Source organism: Fistularia commersonii, chromosome 32 (genome assembly GCF_037954325.1).
Source record: "Fistularia commersonii isolate RoL2024-O1a breed Wild chromosome 32, RoL_Fcom_v1.0, whole genome shotgun sequence".
Taxonomy (NCBI): domain Eukaryota; kingdom Metazoa; phylum Chordata; class Actinopteri; order Syngnathiformes; family Fistulariidae; genus Fistularia; species Fistularia commersonii.
This window is the reverse complement of record NC_141315.1, coordinates 5,713,833-5,733,146: the sequence shown is the minus strand read 5'-3', so window position 1 is coordinate 5,733,146 and position 19,314 is coordinate 5,713,833. Positions and strand designations below refer to the sequence as shown.

The window sequence follows — 19,314 nt, the reverse complement described above, 5'->3', positions numbered from 1 at the left end:
TAGATGCCCTTCAAAAATATGCTGGAGGTACATCATTAATATTCATCATGTTGACCTGGGGACATTCTTATTGCCCATGCATATGCAATATAGACCGATGGTTGAAAAGGTCACGTAAGATGAAACCACATAACTGCAGGGCACTTAGCATCTGGCACTCTTACACATGACCATCCTGACATTCAGGTGACAGATGCCACTGATGCGCCAAGTAAAACAGACAGGAAATCTGGCTGTGCTCCTCACTTTCTGAATACACAAGCATCTATTATTTACCCTCAGCGGCCCAGTTTTTTCCCCAAATACATCCCTCTGTGTTTAAATGCCAGATTGACTATGCCCGTTTTGAATGTTGTTATTTTTTTTGGTTGTTGTTGTTTGTTTGGTTGTTTGTTTTTAAAAAAATTAGTTGTTTTGAAAATGTAGGAGCCACTTCATAACACTGAATTACAATTATGATAAGTTTATTCTGTAGCGAGTGAATTAACTTAATTCCCAGTTTTGACTGCAGTCTAACAGTCATATGTAACACGTAAATCTAAATTAAGTTTTAAAAAAGATCAATGATATATCCCCTTTTTAAATGAAACCATTACGACCATAAGAGTCGTAAATGGGAGTGGATAAAATTGATTTCATGTTAAGTGACTATTTGGTAATGGAGTAGTTATAAAGACATTACCACAGTGCTATGGTATGATGCAAACACTAACAGAAGCTGTATGAATCTGGTCGATGGTTTCTTAGCCAGGTATAACATTACATGGCATCGGAATTGATGAGATACTATTGATCCCACGAGCATCATCAAAATTGCTTAAAAAGGCACTATAGTAATAATTGTCCTTATCCCCTATACCACCCTCACCTTCTCCTCCTGAATCCGATCCTCAATTTGTTTAGAGGCTGCCTCGTGTGCTCTGAAAAGGCTGATAGTGCTAGTTAGCTCTGGGTCCAGAATGTTTCCATCCTTGTCTCTGACCACCAGGTCTAGACCCAAGTACCTGGCAAAAACAAAAGGGAAAATAAAAACTAGTTAAATACAAGAGAAAGAAAACATGCACATCACAATACTGCAAAATTTTAGATGCACACTTGAATTTTTATCAAGGATAGCATAAACGGGCAAACATACATGTTCATTGTATATTACCAACTCTTGGCTTATTTTCTTTTAAATGAAATTTGCTTATTTCAAGTGTTTTTCTTTGAAAAGCGTATATCACTTGTTCAACTCTTCCTCTTAAAAGGGAGCCTGTTAATAAACAGTCATTGACCTTCATCATCTTGTCACTTCCTGCTTCTGGAGGTCATAAATCTAAAAATAATAAATAGGAAATCATCCTTCTTCAGTAGGCTAAAGTTTCATCCACATATGGAGCTTTGTTATTTTCACATTCAACCAATTTTATGGACTCAATGCTCACACAGCAATAAATACCATTTATCAAGAGGTATACTTCTTAGAGATGACCTGTCATTTTCTATTGATTGACAATGCTGGCCCATTCCAGCAGGCGCAATTTTTGGAGATAAATGTGAGAATAAGCGGATATAAGCGCTCTCACTTGTTGCCGTAGTCTATCTTAGAGGTGACTTTCTGTTTGAGCTCAGTGAGCTCATCTTGTGGGAGAGTGCCAGAAAGGATTTGGGAACGCCATTCGATGAGGTCATAGATCATGTCACGAACAGTGTTGAACATTTCACGTTTGTCCCCCTGAAACAGATTAACAAGCAGAGCTTAGAAACACAATCACATTCCTAGATTGAATAACAAATATGAGTATTAGAGTAAAATAACCACAATGCAGGCTACCATCTGTTGGAAAAAAAAAAATTAGCCTGTCATAATTTACGAACGTGCAAAGACACTGATTAATCAATCGCATAAATCTGCCACTGAATAAGTTAATTGAGTTCTGACCTTGAGCAAACCAGAAGAAAAAAAAAAAAAAAGTACCTCAGAGTTTGTCGTCATGTTTACAAGACAGGAGGCAATGCTGGCTTACCACATACAGGTCCCTCCATATTGATGCCCACTCCCGCAGTGTGGTGGTAACTTCCTGAACCAGAGGCAGCTCAGTGGGAATGACTGTCTCCTTTTGCCTGCAGTGAGTAAATGTGATAGAGTGATTCAGTGTGCTGTTTGCCTCCACATTTGGAAGATGAATGTGATCAGATGTATATTACGAAAAAAAGGAATTTGGGGAATTGAAATAAATTTTACTTTCTATGGGTTTTCCCCTACAAGAAAAGATATTATTTATGTTCCTCTTATTTATGACTGACAGACTGATTTCACATTTTTTTTCCCCATTCAGTTCAATTCTGTATTTATTTGTCAAAAATGTATTCGCATTTTAGATTTAGGATTTCATACATGGGTTGTTCAGTAAATCACTATGTAACGCTCTTAACATCATACATTCAGTCATACAATCATCATGCAGTCAATTAGATGCTTCTCATTGTATGTTATTAAACATTCATCTGAAATCAGAATTTTTGAAATTATTGTGTCCATAACATAACTAGTACAGACATGACAGAAAATGTAATTCAAAGATGTTTCTTTACTGAAAACAGGTAAAACCAGGACTTCAAAACAAGTGACAGACAGCTATTCATATTAGTTTAGTGCTGTTATACCACCAGTGTCATTAGACAAAACTAGCCATTGTAATCCATTAACGTAGGGCATCTGCTTGAAAAACAAACATTTTATTCCCGTTTCTCCACTTCATTCTGAATGTGTGGTGAAAAAAACAATGTTTTTGATATTCTACTCTTCATTATGACGGGAGAGTGTTGGTAGTAGCATAGAGAGATATACTGACCCGCTTCCCTCAACTGTGGCCTCTTTCAGGTGTATATAACAAGCAGGGAAAATGCCCTGGAAGAAAAAAAAGTATCACATAGTCAAGAACCGAAATGGGAACAGAAATTAAAGCATTTTAAAACCTAAGAATAATGTTGCAATAAGTGAGATCATGTTGAATCATGCACAGAACACTCACCTTTTTGGATTTCCTTCTCAGCCTAAGCCCTCTGTACCAGTCTATTGGAGATAAGACTCATATTAAAAGAAAGCACAGACTTTTATATGTATATGTGTGTGTGTGGGTGTATATGTGTGTGTGTGTGTGTGTATGTATGTATATATATATAAATATAATAACCTTTTCACATTAGTAGCTGAACTAAATTACTTTCCAATAGTTTAGACCACGTGATTTTTTCAGACTTTCAAAGTAATGGAAAGAAGTGCACTGATATAAAACTTAACATAACGTGCATATGCAACACCAGCTTGCAACATTTAAATTAGCACTGTCAGAATGTGATTTTTTGCTGTTACAGCATTGGACTGTTGCAATGTATAGGTTTGGCAGAACACAAGAATACCCTTGCAATGACATGAAAATAATGTGCAACATTGGTATGTCAACTCTGATCATTCTTATCATCTGTAAGGCTGCTCTCACATTCATATGTCTCAAGTATGTGCACTGTGTCTCCAATCTGCAGTGACAGCTCCTCTTCTCCCCGGGCATCATAGTTATAGATTGCTGAAAAAGACAAGTGAGGACAATATAAGAAGAGGAGTCATTACAAGAGGAAAAAAAGCAATAAAGCATTTAGCTCCTTTGTGACTTCTTGTGTGCCACGGCCATGTGTGGTTGTTGCATCACACAGGACGTCATCCTACACAGCCTGACAAACTGATGGTTGGGCCTTGGACAACTGATGGTGTAATATCAACATGCCCACAATCCAAAGACAGGAAACAGCCGAGCATTGTTACCCTCTAAAAGCAAAGTTACACCAAATTTGAAGTGGAGAAAAGAGATATAACAAAATAATCAATGATTCTTTTCACTTCCATGTAGACACTTTGGCATTTTAAACAGTCTCCCCTGCTGATCATGAAAAATCAATAATAAGAATCTCATTACATCTACCCAATAAATTTAGAATGACTCAAAGATAACATCACTGAAAATACATAACATTGCATTTAGTTGAAACAGAGTACACCGAACCCTAACCCTAGCTGTAAAAAATAGCAGATATAAAAATCTACTTTAGTCTATTTAACATCTTAAGAAAAACAGTGGCAGTTAACAGCAGATACATAGGCATAGAAAAAGCATTTAATTTGATATTTTCATTTACATTTTCTGTAAAATAGTAGTCATTTTCAGTCAAGACAGGAACCATTTTTATAAAAGTGGCCATCCTGTGTATTTCTATACTTCAGGCAACAAGAGGGAACAGAAAAAGAGACTACTGTATTACACAGTTTTCAGCATTTGAGAGAATACCTTTGGCTGCAAGAGATGTTTTTGCATAGAATAACAAAATTTTGAGAGTGCTTTCCGTTCAGAAAAAATTATCACCAAATTATTCCTTAACCCAACTAAAATCAGTCAGTCTTCATATATCCAATCGAACCCCAATTAGTGAAAACAAAGGGAGTGATTAAAGAATAAGTAAACAAAACCAACCAACCAAAAGTCTGAAAAAAAAAAACAATGATTTAATGATTTCTCATGTGAAGTCTTACTTTTTATCCTGCTAGTTTAGAAAAACAAATTAAGCCTTTTTGACCTGTCGACTTCAATTGAACAATAGCTGAGCATCTCCGATCATTAAAAGGCGATACACCCAGTCTGCCTTTTTATGTCAGAGCAGGCCAAGGTTCTGTAACAGTGACAAAATCCCAGCATGCAACACGTGACAGCAAAACCATGTTGTCAAAAAAACCATGACTGACATTTTCCATCACAAATAAATTAATTTATTCACTGAATAAACCCTCAAAAGGACATACATTGCATATACAGTATGTGGGCGGCTGTGAAGTAGAGGAAACAGAGGGACAAATAACACAGAGTTCACATCTAGTATGTGTGTGTGTGTGCGTGCGTGTGTGTCTCCTGGGGGATGCATGCAGGGCCACTTCAACAGCGGTTTCCAAAGGTGAAGGAAAACTCAATTACGAAAAGACCATCCCTGCAGACAGGGGTCTTCCCAGCATGCTGATGGCACATAAAGTGATTTCACAAGTTTCTCCCATGATTGCCTGTCACAAAAGAAGTTTATTATATTTCATTAGCATGCTAGGTGGCCCAAAGGGATTTTATGTCACCATTTAGCGTTTAAGTTGTTATAGTAGGCAATTATCCGGAACAAAGCATTCCTGTTTTATCACCTATGCGACTACAGTGTAATAATTCCATGACTGCAACTCCCACATACAGGATTTAACCATAAGAGTTCTCATCATCTTTAGCTTCCGATTATTTTTCATGTTGTAGACCATGAAAGATGTTGGTAATGACTAAAGTAGTAATTACTAGCTCTTTTCATGCAGATCCTGCAACATTGCAACAACAAATGACCTCCTGACTATAATGTTTTGTTGGCTTAATTAAACAACATTACCACAATGTCACCCCAAGCCTGATATGGTGTGATATGTAGCTGTTCTGCTGTTGCAGCTTTTGCGTTCATACAGAAGTCCCTAGTTTCAGACTCAGGCCAAACAACGTTCTCCACGGATATCATCATACAATGCCCGAACCCACAACACAATACTGTTCATCACCAGTGATGCCTTCATCACGGCTAAGGATCGGACACCCAAACTCAACCAAACCTCACAGGTTCCAGGTCACATCAGTTTAGCATTTTGACGCTGACAAAACAACAAAAATCATGTAAATCATGACTAAATTAAGCAAACTAATGACATGCAAATTGTACAATTGTCATTATTGGTTATTTTGTAAGGTATTTTCTTGAAAGAAAATATCTGACTTTCTTACTTGAAAAAGTAAAACTCACAGGAAGATGTCCTTTCATGTCCACAGTCTTAAAATATTATATCTCTAAATACTATATCGCCTATCATAAAAAGAAAGAGAAAGCAGAATGACCGATAAAGAAAGCTTAAAGAAATTCAAATTGATGAGTTCTAATGGAATTATGTTGACTTTCTTCTATTCTATTTTTGAAAATGTTTAGATTAATTTAAACACTTGATATTTCATCACAAGTACATATCGTCATAAATTGCATTTATACATGCACAATATTTAGTGACAATCAAATCAGCATTTAAATACGCTGTAAAGCATAAATAAAAATAAATTCCATATGAGACAATATCAGTCAGTAACTGAACCGTTGAAGGATATTTTTTTTCTTCAGAACAGTTTCTGAATAAGTCTCAATGTTATTTTACCAGAAGTCAGATAAAGAAAGAAATTTTAGTACACAAGTTAGCACAAGTTTGGAGGACTGAAACATTAAAGAAAAGGCAGAGAGATACAGAAAATACCAATTAGCAGTACAGTAACTGTCAGCTTCGAGGTCAGATGAGCTTAAAACACCCTCTTATTTCATTGTTAAAAGCAAAATAAGGCAATTTATAAAAGTCAAAGAGTCATCATCCTCAAAGACTAGTAAAAGTTTATTCTGGTATGGGGGAAATGTCTCAGCAATCATCAAGAATTAAGAGTGGTCAGTGGTCAAATACATTCTCACCAACACTAATCAGCCCGTTCAGATGCCATGAGGTTTAATAGGCAGTGATAAACACCTGCCAAGCCCAACATTCGGTGTGTAAAGTGAAACTCAGCCTGCCAACAACTTTAGTGTTCGATGGAAGGCATAAATAAGCCATGTGTAGTCCCTTTCATTCAACCCAGTGGCATTTTGTTATCTAAGTGTATTGTGGAAATACACGTGCATGTCCACAATGTATTTCTGATCCCCCGGACAAGCCAGCAAGCCTAATGAATCCACCAGAACAGGAGCCACCGGCTAACAATCGGACAAAGACTTCAGGAAATGAATTCAGTAGTTCGAAAGCTGAGATACAAAAAAGGTATGGGGGGGGGCAAAACAAACAAAAAGGATTTATCTCTGCACAGCCATCAGAGACCAGCAGAGAGGCTATACAGGAGGGCTTGCTCAATTAAACATCATTAACAGTATCAAGAGTGGGCTGTGTTTCTGCTTGTAACTGGGTCAGTAGCTCGGCTGATTTGTCAGGTTATCTAACCGGAAGGTGCTGAAAGGAAACAACACATAAACTGTAACATCGCATTGTTTTCGACAGAAAAAGAGAAACTGGCCCTGAGATGGCTTTTAATGGATGTCATATCAAACAAACAAACCTCGACTGGACAAGAGATGCCATTTAAAAAAGTGAACATCAGCGACATCCTGGGATAGACACTTACTAAACGACAACCATCAAACACAGCCCTGACGGGTGGGGAAAATGACAACGCAATTTAACACAGGGACCAAAGTAATTCTTGTCACGTGGGGATTGGATGACTGCACTGATTACTCATAAACCTGTATTTGCATACACAAGAGTTAACTGATGTCAATTAGAAAGCAGTGAGGGGGAGAAAATCCATCAAAGCAAGCAGACGATGAGAATGAGGAAGTGGACCATATTCTCCCTGGAGTGTTGCATGCAAATTATTTTCTGAAGATGAAATAAACAATAGCATCATTTGCCGGTGGGATAGGGGGACATTACCATATATAACCTTTTAAACAAGGCTAAGAGTTCAAAGAGCATTTTCATTCGAGGAAATGACTGAGGAATCATCGTCTAGACCAGGGGTGGGCAATTATTTTGGCTGGCGGGCCACATTTCTTATTTAATTTTTATGCGCTGGCCAACTAGGCATCATGTTAACTGTAACAAAATGAAAATTGCAATTGGCATTTTATTTTAACTTTAAAATCATTAATGATCATATAAAATGTACCGACATTATTTTGTATGTAATCATCCATACAAAATTAAACAAAAGGAAAAAAGTAAGGAGTTTCTAAATCCAATTTTGAAAGAAAATAGTCTGGCAGGCCGGATAAAAAAGCAAAATGGAACGGATGTAACCCATGGGCCGTAAAATGCCCAGGTCTGGTCTAGATCGATCCACTTAACTAGTGCATATCAACACCCCCTCCACAATCAAATCCAACATCATCTAAAAACCGATTGCAATTCTACACTTCTGGATCACTTAAAACTAACACTAATCTATGCAAAGAATAACATATCATTACACTCAGATGAGGATAAGCCATGTTGAAAAGGGGAGGGTGGGAAAGGGGGAGGAAAATAGTAATGTAAAGAGAAAAGCTCATTGGAGAGAAACTGAGCTTCTTTCTGTTGAGTATTAGTCAGTGACTCAAACAAGAAATCCCTGGCAAGAGGATTCTGCAGGAAGAAAAGGAAGCGTGGCGCATGAGAAAACTCATTCGGCTTGTGCTTGGCTCTTGAGGTGCCAAACAGGCAGAAAATCCTGCAATGTCTTGTGGCAGGTAGATGACATCCAGCAAAGAAATCATAGAACTGCAGCAACTGAGTTTGGCCTCAGCAATTGGAGCCAAGCCCAACTAATACAGCGTGGTGCTCATTATGCAAGATACAGAGAGGAAAGCAGTTTCCCCCCTCAGACTGGGGCTGCGACCAAAACAGAGTTGAAGTAGGGGACTGGTTTGAAGATACACTCTGGTAAGCCTTGTAAAGAAAATTGCATCAATGGCTGATCCTATTTCATACAGGCGGAATGTCAATCATTTCACTGACATTGGCATTACATTCAGCTTCACTCAAATTAAAAAGCGGATATTAAGGGATCAGGGAATGGTTGGTGTGCTACTCCAACAATACCGCTTCTTGAAACTTGAAACTACACAAACTACAAATATATTAGTAAATCACCACTGTTGCCTTTAACACATTGTTGAATATTTTAAATTAAGCCAAAATGATATTACGTTTTCCTCTATAAAATAAAAATGATTCTGAATCTAGTTTAAAAAATGGGCAACTTTGTCAATACATGTATTCATTTATATTTATTATGTATTTACATCTGCAGTTAAGTAAAAACTTAATAAAAGCTCTATGGTGTGTTATTAATTGGTGAGGTTGCTGTAATGAAACATAACATGTGACACATTGAAATGTTTGAAATTTCTAGATGAAAAAAAGCAGTGCCATTTAAAAATTGTGGAAAACATTCTACGGATTTACATCCCATCCATCTGTCCGTTGTATTCGGCTTATCCGGGGTCGGGTCGCAGAACCAGCAGCCAAGAGGTCTGAAACCCCTCAGTGACATTTAGCCATACAGTCTGAGGCCTGATGGATCAAATCACAAAAAGTGACATCAAACTTGAAGGACAAACCCATATTAACCTGTTGTTTTGCAACAAATTACATGCTCGACCATTTTAGCTTCATCTACAGTTTCAAAGTTGCAATTATTCCAGTGTAATTAACCTGAAATGAATATTTCTGCTGCACAGCCGGGAGGGAACAAAGCTCAAAGTCTCTCACAGAGCAGTCAGACCAGATTTCCACTCGCCTTAACTGGAAACGAGCAGGAAATGCCTTTTGAAATATTACTGTAACAATGGATGGGGCCTTTCCACTGGGCAAGAAGTGAATACTGATGAACTAATAACAACAGGAAGATAAACAATAGGGTTAACATAGAAACGGAACCCTACTAACTACAATAGTATACAGGAGGCACAGTGGGCAAGTTTGAGGTGTGCACAAAGCAGCAAAAAGAAGGAAACAACTAATGGTGAGACTAATCTGTGCCTGATCTAAATGCCAACAGCAGTAATACCTTTTGGCACAACTTCCTGTTACGCCCCTCCCCTCCCTCGACTCCAGCCCGGGCCTCAGGGTACAATCTAAACAAGCTGATAATAACTCAGACTGTTGCCTCGGCAGAGCGGCGTTTTCTTTAATTGAAAATCATCTTCCCAATACAGCAGGGAGAGATAGCAGTACTATGCTCATTACGAAGCACACAGCAATGCTTTACATGCACGGTTTCTTCTTGCACGTTGGTCCTCGGTTGACTATGGTGCAAAGCAAACCTGCCTGAGATTCATACAGATTCATAGGTGCAACACTTTCACTGTGACTCATCAAAAAAAGCTAAACTTATATTATTCAGAATAATGTCTGCAGCCATTAGACAATCATAAATGCCTTCATCGTCTTTTAACAATAGGACCAAATCACAGGGCCAACAGCATTTATTGTGGATATACACCAATGAGCAGCATGAGGGGAGTAAAGTGGATCCACCGATTGGCCTTTTGCACAGTAAGAAATAGCTAATTATTTCATGCCCCATGTTACATCTCCTGTGATAGGAATGTTAACGAGTGCATAATTAATTCCAAATATTTGACCAACTCTGTTACTGACTCTGCAATTTCACTTTGAAAAATGTCCAAAAAAGTTATTTTGCCAAAAAATGTGACTACAGTGACAAGTGTAAAGTTTTTGACCTTTTACTAGGTGCACATCTGTAGCATATGGCAGTGCAAAAAGAAAATAGATATTTGTGACTCAAAATGCCCTGGACCTTCCCTATATACTATTATTTATAATCATCAGGCTGACACCATGTTTTACTGCGGCAGAAGTCACACTGTCAGCGATGAGAAATCAACACAGCATCACTCTGAAATGTCCTACAGAAAAGAAGGAGGTCAGGGAGATCTGTAATATTGTTTGGAAAGGTTGCCTGCAGTCAAAGCTTTCTTTTTGCTGCCAACATCAAGCTGTCAAACTGTCTTAAAAGCAGATATTCTTGCACAGCAAGGAACACTCAAAATACATGGGTGACTATATAGAGGCAACACAGACTGCAGCACCACAATTGTGCCCCAGTTGGGCTATTATTGCATTAACATAATACACATGATCTGGTTTACATCAGGCACACATATATATGTATATAAAACATTCAGGAAATAAATGTTCACAATAGCTAACGTGGGAATTTTGCTATCATGGGAAACTAGTTCAATCAGGTTAACAATGCATTTAGCCTTTTTTTTTTTTTTTTTTTTTTAAAAGTGGTATACGTATAAAAAGAAAATGTGTTGCCCATTTCATCTAATCTTTGAAATGCATGGTTAATAAGTGAACCACAAGCTTATTACTGTGCCCACAGCATGCCCATGTAAAGCTGACCTCCAGTTTAATTAAAGATACAGCTGCTAGCACAAACTCAACTCAAGAAATAAACAGCTGTATCTGCAGCACAAAAAGTATGCATCTAATGGTATATTTACAGAACGTTTCCTGTGTTGTCATTTCTGGTGAGCCTCATTAGGTTACACATTAGCTCCTCACAGACAGCTATCATGGTTTCAGAGTTGACTCATGACAGACTTTTCTTTTTGTTGATGTTGCAAAGTCTTTGTCAGGTACTAGTAATTGCTCTATCAGAATGTCAGCAGACACACTTATATAGGAGAAAGAATATATTTCAAAGTTGCATTTTTCTAATTTCTTATCATTTCTTGAGCAAAATGAGACTGATGTCAGTAAGAACAGCACCACATCATAATCCAAATCATAGTTGAGCTGCCACTCAAAGAAAGCTAAAACTGGCTTTTGGGCCAACCAACATCATAGTTTCAAGGCTTTGACTTAGATTTAGTATTTAGCCACACAAGCAAACGCATGCACACACGAACGCACGCACCTTAGAGAAAGGTTTCCTCTCGCAACCATAAATTCCATAGCGGTTTGCATCCGTGATCAAAGACTAATACCTCCATCAGAAATCCTCTCACATCCCATGGGAAAAATGCAACATTGATATGGACTGCAGCCAATATTAATGTTGACATTTTTATAACTTCAATTGCTTCAGAGATGGTCTGCCTTTCCATTTATTTTCGGCATAAACCTCTGGTCTTTGAGACAAAAAGATTCAAAATCAACATAATATAAAGACTGGAAGACAACATCTTCTCTAACTCTACTTGAGCAAAATGAATACATTAAACATTTTTTCGTGTTTTCCTTTATTTGTGAGAATTTAAGATGTGCAGGTATAGTCATCAGAAACAAGCATAAATGCAACAATTAAGGTAGGCTGATAGAAAAAATGTAAAAAAAAATATGTAAAAAATACACTTACAAATTAGAAAAAAAAAAAATGCTATTCAATTGTAAATGAATGAAAGAGGACTCATCTTATGATTGTCCCAGAGCAGCATATGAGATGAGATAAGCTTTTGCATTTAAAATGCTGTGCAACTCATTCATCTAGAGTAAATGAGATAACACAGATTCCAGGGAACATGCAAACTTATTGGTCGGGCATTACGTACTAAAAGTTCAAGACATTGCTTCAGAAAAGGAGAGCAACTGAAAAGGAATGCCGATATGACAGCAACACGAGTTTAATCACCCTGAAAACTGATACAGCCTTGCCTTACAAATGTATCTACTGTCATATCATTCATGTTGTCTTAGAAGACGCGTACCTGTGCTCATGAAAGAATACCAGACATTACCAACCCAGCTACATTCACCACCATGCATAACAAATCACTCAACACATTTCTTGCTACGTGTGTGGACTCAAGGTGAAACCTGGGTTAATCTATGAATGCAACAACTGTGTTGCTGTTGCAGCACTGCATTATTATAGCCTTCAAAGCTGCAGTTGTTTGTCCAATGCATTGTACATAACAGTTTCTCAAATGCACCAGCCTTGTTTAGGTTGACGTGAAAAAACTATGGCTTTGTGATTGGAAAAAAAATCTAAAACATAGAAGGTGCCCTTTTACTGACCCCCCATCATGACATCTGTGTAATGATCATGGCCTTTAATAAGCGCCGCTTACTCCCCCACCAGTACCAGAGATTGATTACCTCTGCAAACAAGAAATGCTAACAGCGATATAAATCTGTGAGGAGTTTTAATCTCAAAGTGTAAATGTATATAATAAATAATGAATTACTTTATTGTCTTTGTTCCCTTTGCTTGGGAAATGAGTTCCCCCCCCACATGCCAACCTTTTCAGCTCATTCTTGACCCACAGAAAAGACAGGTCATCCCGTGTCAGCTCGCCCACCAGGAGCCTTGCGCAGTCTCAGCTCAGCTGCAAGCTCTCAACACTGCCAGATAAAGTCTTATCCTGGCCAATCGGCTTGTAATACTTAATTCTGAATTTGCACAGTCATATTGCTTATTGATTGGTTTCGTATTGCTAAATAGTATCTTTGGAAAGTTAACTTTACCATTCAAAGTACTTGCACTTGTTATGATATTCCGTCTGCATTCCAGAAAAGTCGTGTTCTCTTTTCATGGTTATTCAAATTTTAGAATATATAGTGATGATTTAGAAAAGTGCTATTAGTGGTTGGGTGGCTTATGCCCTGATTCATATCAAGTTGTTTTTCTTTAACATTTTCTACTTGAATTTCAGAGCAGGTTCAAGTGGAACAGCGTTCAGGTCGGCCCCAATTATTTTCTCTTGGTGATCAAGTCCCATTACAGGAAAGTCTTAGTGAATGATCACAGCACAAACCTAAGCTGGATTTGCATTCTAATGGAAAGGATAACAGACTGAAAACGTAAAATACAAATTCAAGAATTTTCATCTTTGTCTTAATGGAAAACTATTTGTTGATTTATCACCTTCCTCTTCAAGTCAAAGATAGGCCATGGTTGGTGAATATTCATGTTTTAGCGAATTCCTGCATCAAATATTTGTTTGTGTGCTTTGAATAAACCATGAAAAAATTATCTGATGATAAAAATTTTGACTGAAAGTCAAAAGTTAAAGTTAAAGATAGCCAGTCATTTAAGGTCCGCTATCACTTTAATTTAGCAAGTGAGTGGTTAAACAAAGCAGGTGGATAACTTTGCCATTTCTATGTTTTAGTCAAGATTCAGGCTGTACAAGACAGTGGTAAGACAAGTGATGCTGTATGGTTTAGCAACAGTGGCACTGAGGAGAAGACAGGGCTAGCCAGACCTGTTATATGCTTTGGAGACAAACTCAGAAAGCCAGACTGAGATGGTTTGGACAAAAACCGAGAGGGTATAGCGAAAATATCGGTAGAAGGATGCTAAGGTTGAAACGGCCAGGCAGGAGGCCAAGAGGAAGAACAAAGAGGAGAATTGTTGCGGTAATGAAAGAGGATATGCAGTTAGTTGGTGCGAGAGAAGAGGATGCAGAGGAAAGGGTAAAAATTGAGGCAGATGATTCACTGTGGTGACCCCTGAAGGAAACAGCGGATGAGGAGGAAAAAAAAAAAAAAGAATAATTGAGATTCCCTGCTCCCAACAGAAAGAAGAAGACAAAGAAGCAAAGTGACTCTCAACATAGAAAATAAACTTTTGGTTTGGCAAAGGAAAAAGCAGATAGGCACTTTACCTGAGAGTTACTACTGCAAAGGAAACCCTGCCTTCATACACCCATGTTAAATACCCACCTAATGGGAGATGACAGTTTTAAGCCCCTTCTATATTACTTTGATCCAGCCAAATCTAAATTATGTAATAACACACATCTATATTGCTGACCTTTGTTTCAAACTGACATGTTACACACCATTAGCCATCTGTCAAGCCAGCAAAGGCAGCGCTACAGGAGTCTTTTCAGACAATGCGCAGGCTGCTAGGCATAACCTCAATCAATACTGAGGGTACCAAAGTCTGCCTGCCTGTGCAGCTGGGAACAACAGTTAGTCAGACACTCGAACAGCCCCATCGTACATCAGCAACCTGGTTACTTCTTAATGCCTTGGACAAAGTGCCAAAATCGAATGTTACAAGCCATTCACGATAATTGGTATGCAGAGCTGCAATTACTCAGCCTGCATTTGTCAAGTATTACCACAAAGCTCAGTCAAGTCAAACCTTGTCACTTTATGCCAGTGCAGCGTCAACCAACCGAGAAACTAATCCAAAAAGGGTTCTGAGCAACATGGGATGCGTATATAGTTAAGGTGAAAGAATGGAAGTCACTCCACCGGATCCAGGCACCTAGGAATTAAATGGACAAAACTGCACTTCAATCATTTCTCAGCAGCACCAGCAAATCTTTCTCGAAGATACCTCGGATAAGAAGTTAACCTGAAGTCTAGTTACAATAGGCAGAAGTGCTTTAATCGAACAAAAACTGATTTAAATCTCTACACATCCTCGACACAGAAAAAACAGGATAATTAACTTTTTGCGATGTCACTCAACAACAAATTAACAACATAAAATGCATTAAAAATGTTAAGCCTAAGAATAAATAGAATAAAAGAAGACCACAACTGACTGCAATATGTGTATAATTATAAACAGTAGAAAACATCTGACAGGGGTCTCAGAGGGTTTCAGTCTGTGTACATAAAGATAAAATACCTGAAATTAAAACAGGAATAAATCTCTGATTGCTTTTACATAAACAGTCCTGTTACTGTTTGAGAGTTTTCTCTGTATCTATAAAGATAAATAATGGAATAATAAATAACACCCCAACATTTATTTCCTCTATTACAACAAGTCCAAAAGGAAAGCTGTCCCATTTGGTGAAAGACAACCTGCCATGGCTGATGCAGATAGAACAAACACGAAGTGGGCTTACAGCTTGCAAAGTTCATACCAGAACCAGGATTTCAACCCATCAATCAACTTTATTTAATTTAAACTCGTAGGACTATCAGAATGTGTTTTCTGGGGATGTTTTCTTCCGAGACCCAGCTTGAATTTTACACCTACAATAGAATGGTTTTGCAGCGGTTGTTCCACTGGCATGGAATGTATTCCTTTTCCTCTGGGTATTTTCATCTGTGAAGTGACAATGTAGGTTACTTTTAAATACCACATGATTCATTCCTTCATTTCACCGCTTATCCTGCACTCAGGGGTTGCTGGGATGCTGGAGCCTATCTCAGTGTCATTTGGTGAGCGGCAGGATGCACCCTGGACCAGTCACAGGTGCACACAAGACATTCAACAGACATAAAACCATTCAGTGTCATTCATACATCTGTGCAATTTTTCATTTTTTCTTCTCCCCAATCTATGTCTTTTGGACTGTGGGATGAAACTAAAGAACCTGGAAGAAATCCACAGACACATAAGGAGAGCATGCAAACTCCACAAAAATCAAACCAGGGTCCTTCTTGCTGTTAGTCGGAAGAAATAACTACTACCTATATATAACCACTACCTAATAACCACGCCCCTACCATATGATGAATACACTGAATTATACAATTTCCAGCACACAGTATCAGAAATACTTTCAAGAAACTGAAAAGCGTTCCTAAGTCCCGAGGTTAGTTCTGCATAGCAGATTTTTTTTAAACACTGTAATTGGATCATTACAGTTTCAGTAAGGAAACCTGAGGGATTGCCTCTCATCTTTACATCCCAGAATCATCCAAACAGGATTAAAATCATCGCAATACTTTTTTTTTCCTATTTTCATATAAAGGTTAAACGTCCTGGTTTATAGAAAATGCTGATATAAATTGGAAATTGCACACAGGTTCGTGAATCAAATTTTCACTTGTGCAAATACTAGCATGTGTGAACGATCCCTTTTATTCCCCACCAATCAACTCGACCTTGACAGCAACACTTACAAACAAGATGTAAAAGTTGCTCTGTTTTTTCTTAGTACTGAGCCAAAATCAGCTATGCAGTGATTAAACAGACCAGCTGTCATTCTCACAGCAAACCATTGGGAACTGTATTATTAGAACTGCCTCACCAAGCAGTGTAGCCGATAGTTAATATATAATTCTCTTTCACATACAGAACTCAAAAGAGAGAGAAAGAGGACAGCCAAAGTTTTAACAAACACTAAAGAAGGTGACATAATCAGTACAATGTAACATTAGAGATCTTTGATGCAATACAACAAAAAGTGTGAATTGTAAATTTTTCAAAGTGTGTCCTTTTAAGGGTATGCCTTACAGCTGCTGGATGCAGAAGAGGAAAAGAGGAAGAGGAAGATCTTTTGTTTACATTCATGTTAAATGGACCAGAAGAATCAAGATGGGACTGAGTGAAAAGTGTCTCCAAGCACAAAAGAAACAACAAGGCCAAAAGTCCCATGCAGGAGCATATAAAGTTTGGAATAATGGCACTGGCTTAACATCAGGTCTCCAAGTGATAACTCAGGAAAGCCATGGGAGATTTTGATCACCGCACTCTGCGGCAGGCAGCAAGCAATTTCCGTTTATACAGTTTAATTTATGAGCAAAGTTGTCGCACCATAAACAGCACCTGCGTCTATAACGAACCAAACAGAGAGGCAACTGTTTATCCTCCAGACGAAAAAATACCACCCTCGTCCTCCTCTGCTTCTCACCCCAACATCCGCTTCCTTCTACAGGCTCCATCCTATTAACCTACTGATTTATTTAACTCAAGTAAAGATGTTATGCCTCTGGATTTCCCAGCTTTGCTTTTTGGGACAAATCTTAGAGGCAGAGACACAAATCAGATCCTTTGTTCTAAAATGTAAAAACACACAGGGTTGCTGAATGTTTGGTTATGTCAGAGTGAGTAGTGGCAACATCTAGCAGAGATTGCAGCAATCGCAAGAAAAACACTTCTCCATTTTCATATTTATTTGGCCTTAAACTGGCGTGAGACAATGCCTTCTTGAATGAAATGCATTGAAAATACATTCTTCCATAAAATCCAAGAAGTAAAATGATCAAGCGGAATGACCAGAATTTCACTGTCACATATTTCACATCAAATAGGTCTATTTAGGGCTATGAAGTTAGTTGGTGTTAGAGAAGAGGATACAGCGAATAGGGTTAGATGGAGGAAGTTCATTCCCTGTGGCGACCCCCAAAGGGGGCAGCCAAAAGAAAATTAAGAAGAAGAAGCTCTATTTATAGCTATAAGCGAATGGTAAAATGCAAGGCACTGAATTAAAGACAAGATTAGAATTTATGGTAAAACCTAGACTGTATTTTAATTAGAACCATATTTGTTAGCTTACTGCAATTCTATGTGTTGGGGGGGGGGGTTATACAGCAGCAGCTTCACAAATTACTTATGACTTTGGTTGAGAGACAAGTGAATTTGTCTTTTCTGTTGACCAGCACTCTGCCACGCACATCAGTTGAAAATATGACTATGTATCCCAGAGGTGGAGAGATCAGTGAGTATGTGTGTTTGTCCATTTGTTCCTCAGATAAATTGTCCATCCTTAATCGGACATTCAGTAAGAAGCATTTCTTCACAAGCCCAGGAGAAGACAGCCAGCTGGGGGAGGGAAATGCATTTTGAAACTAAACTGGTATTATATTTAAGCACTTTAAAGTGTAATTATAAAGACAGAGCATTGAGAAGTGGAAAACATTTCTCATGACAGCACATGCTCTCAAGGGCAATTTGCACTGAAGTCTCAACAGTGATGTGTGGCTTCAGTAAACAGTCCTGTTGCTCAGTGTTCAGTTTGCTCTCTGTATCCAACACTCTCTGAAGTCTCTCTTAAGGAACAGCAACATCCTGATGAAACAGAATTAATGAGACAACACTTGAAATTACCATCAAATAGTATTTCTGGTTAATTCATCACAGAACCAGGATACAGCTCAAAAACATCTCCCCAATGCCCTGTTAAATCACTTTTGAGGTGCCACAAGAATAACAAGACTTCAAAACTCCTGATAACTTTGATTAATGCCTGGCTGGTTCGTATTTGACAGAAATGATATAATGAAATTAGCTCAAGGTCAAGAGAGGTTTTATTTCAAGATAAATGGGTGGTCCTAGTCTCCCGGTATCAGTCCTTCAGCCAAAACTCAACTTGTATTGGAATATTATCCTTTTTCAATTCAATGCGTGACTACCAATGCTATGAGAAACCATGAAATCAACTGAGAGGAGGGGGGGAGAGAAAAAAAAAAAAATCAAAGCTGACAAGATTTTATAAATGCTGATTAAACCAAATACTTTTTAGGGAGGAAGTCAAAAACAGAAGCCCTATGGTCACACTTGTATTTGAAAACAATGTAAAGGCATCTTGTGAGATCCTGGACAATCAAAAAAAGCGATTTCCAAAATAAGACCCAAATCATCTACACTTCTTTCTAATATTAATATAAAAGTAATACCTCCAAGCTCAAAGTACAACCAACCAGATGGTCTCCCTGAGGAGTTCATCTGTTCTTGCAATGGCTAATTGACTGGTACAGGCTTTGGTCTTTTCCAACTAGAGGAACTTTTTCATACATCTCAGGAATCTTGGAGGAACAAAACTTTCCAATGGATGCACTCGGTTTTCACATAATCAATTAGTCACTGAAATATAAATAGTTTTGTATATCATCATCATGGAAATGTATTTTCCCCCCTCATGGAAATCTCTCGTCTTTCTTGTGTGTATTTTTGGGAGGGACAACTTAGAGTGATGCAAGACTCCTACGGGAAGGAGCTAATACCCTGGAATTAAATTTTTAGATTGTCA

At 38.1% G+C, this 19,314-nt stretch overlaps 1 protein-coding gene across 4 annotated transcripts in view; it reads right to left on the bottom strand.

Moving 5' to 3' along the window:
- Positions 1 to 19,314, bottom strand: part of dock1 (dedicator of cytokinesis 1) — a 177,559-nt gene that overhangs the window by 154,994 nt on the left and 3,251 nt on the right. For all 4 annotated transcript variants that reach the window (XM_086139460.1, XM_086139462.1, XM_086139461.1 and 1 more), the window contains exons 2-7: positions 3,486 to 3,569; positions 3,018 to 3,058; positions 2,838 to 2,893; positions 2,010 to 2,106; positions 1,569 to 1,717; positions 869 to 1,004 (exon numbers count right to left, since the gene is read on the bottom strand). In XM_086139460.1, the coding sequence (XP_085995586.1) occupies positions 869 to 1,004; positions 1,569 to 1,717; positions 2,010 to 2,106; positions 2,838 to 2,893; positions 3,018 to 3,058; positions 3,486 to 3,569 (563 nt within the window). The remainder of the gene's footprint in view (positions 1 to 868; positions 1,005 to 1,568; positions 1,718 to 2,009; positions 2,107 to 2,837; positions 2,894 to 3,017; positions 3,059 to 3,485; positions 3,570 to 19,314) is intronic.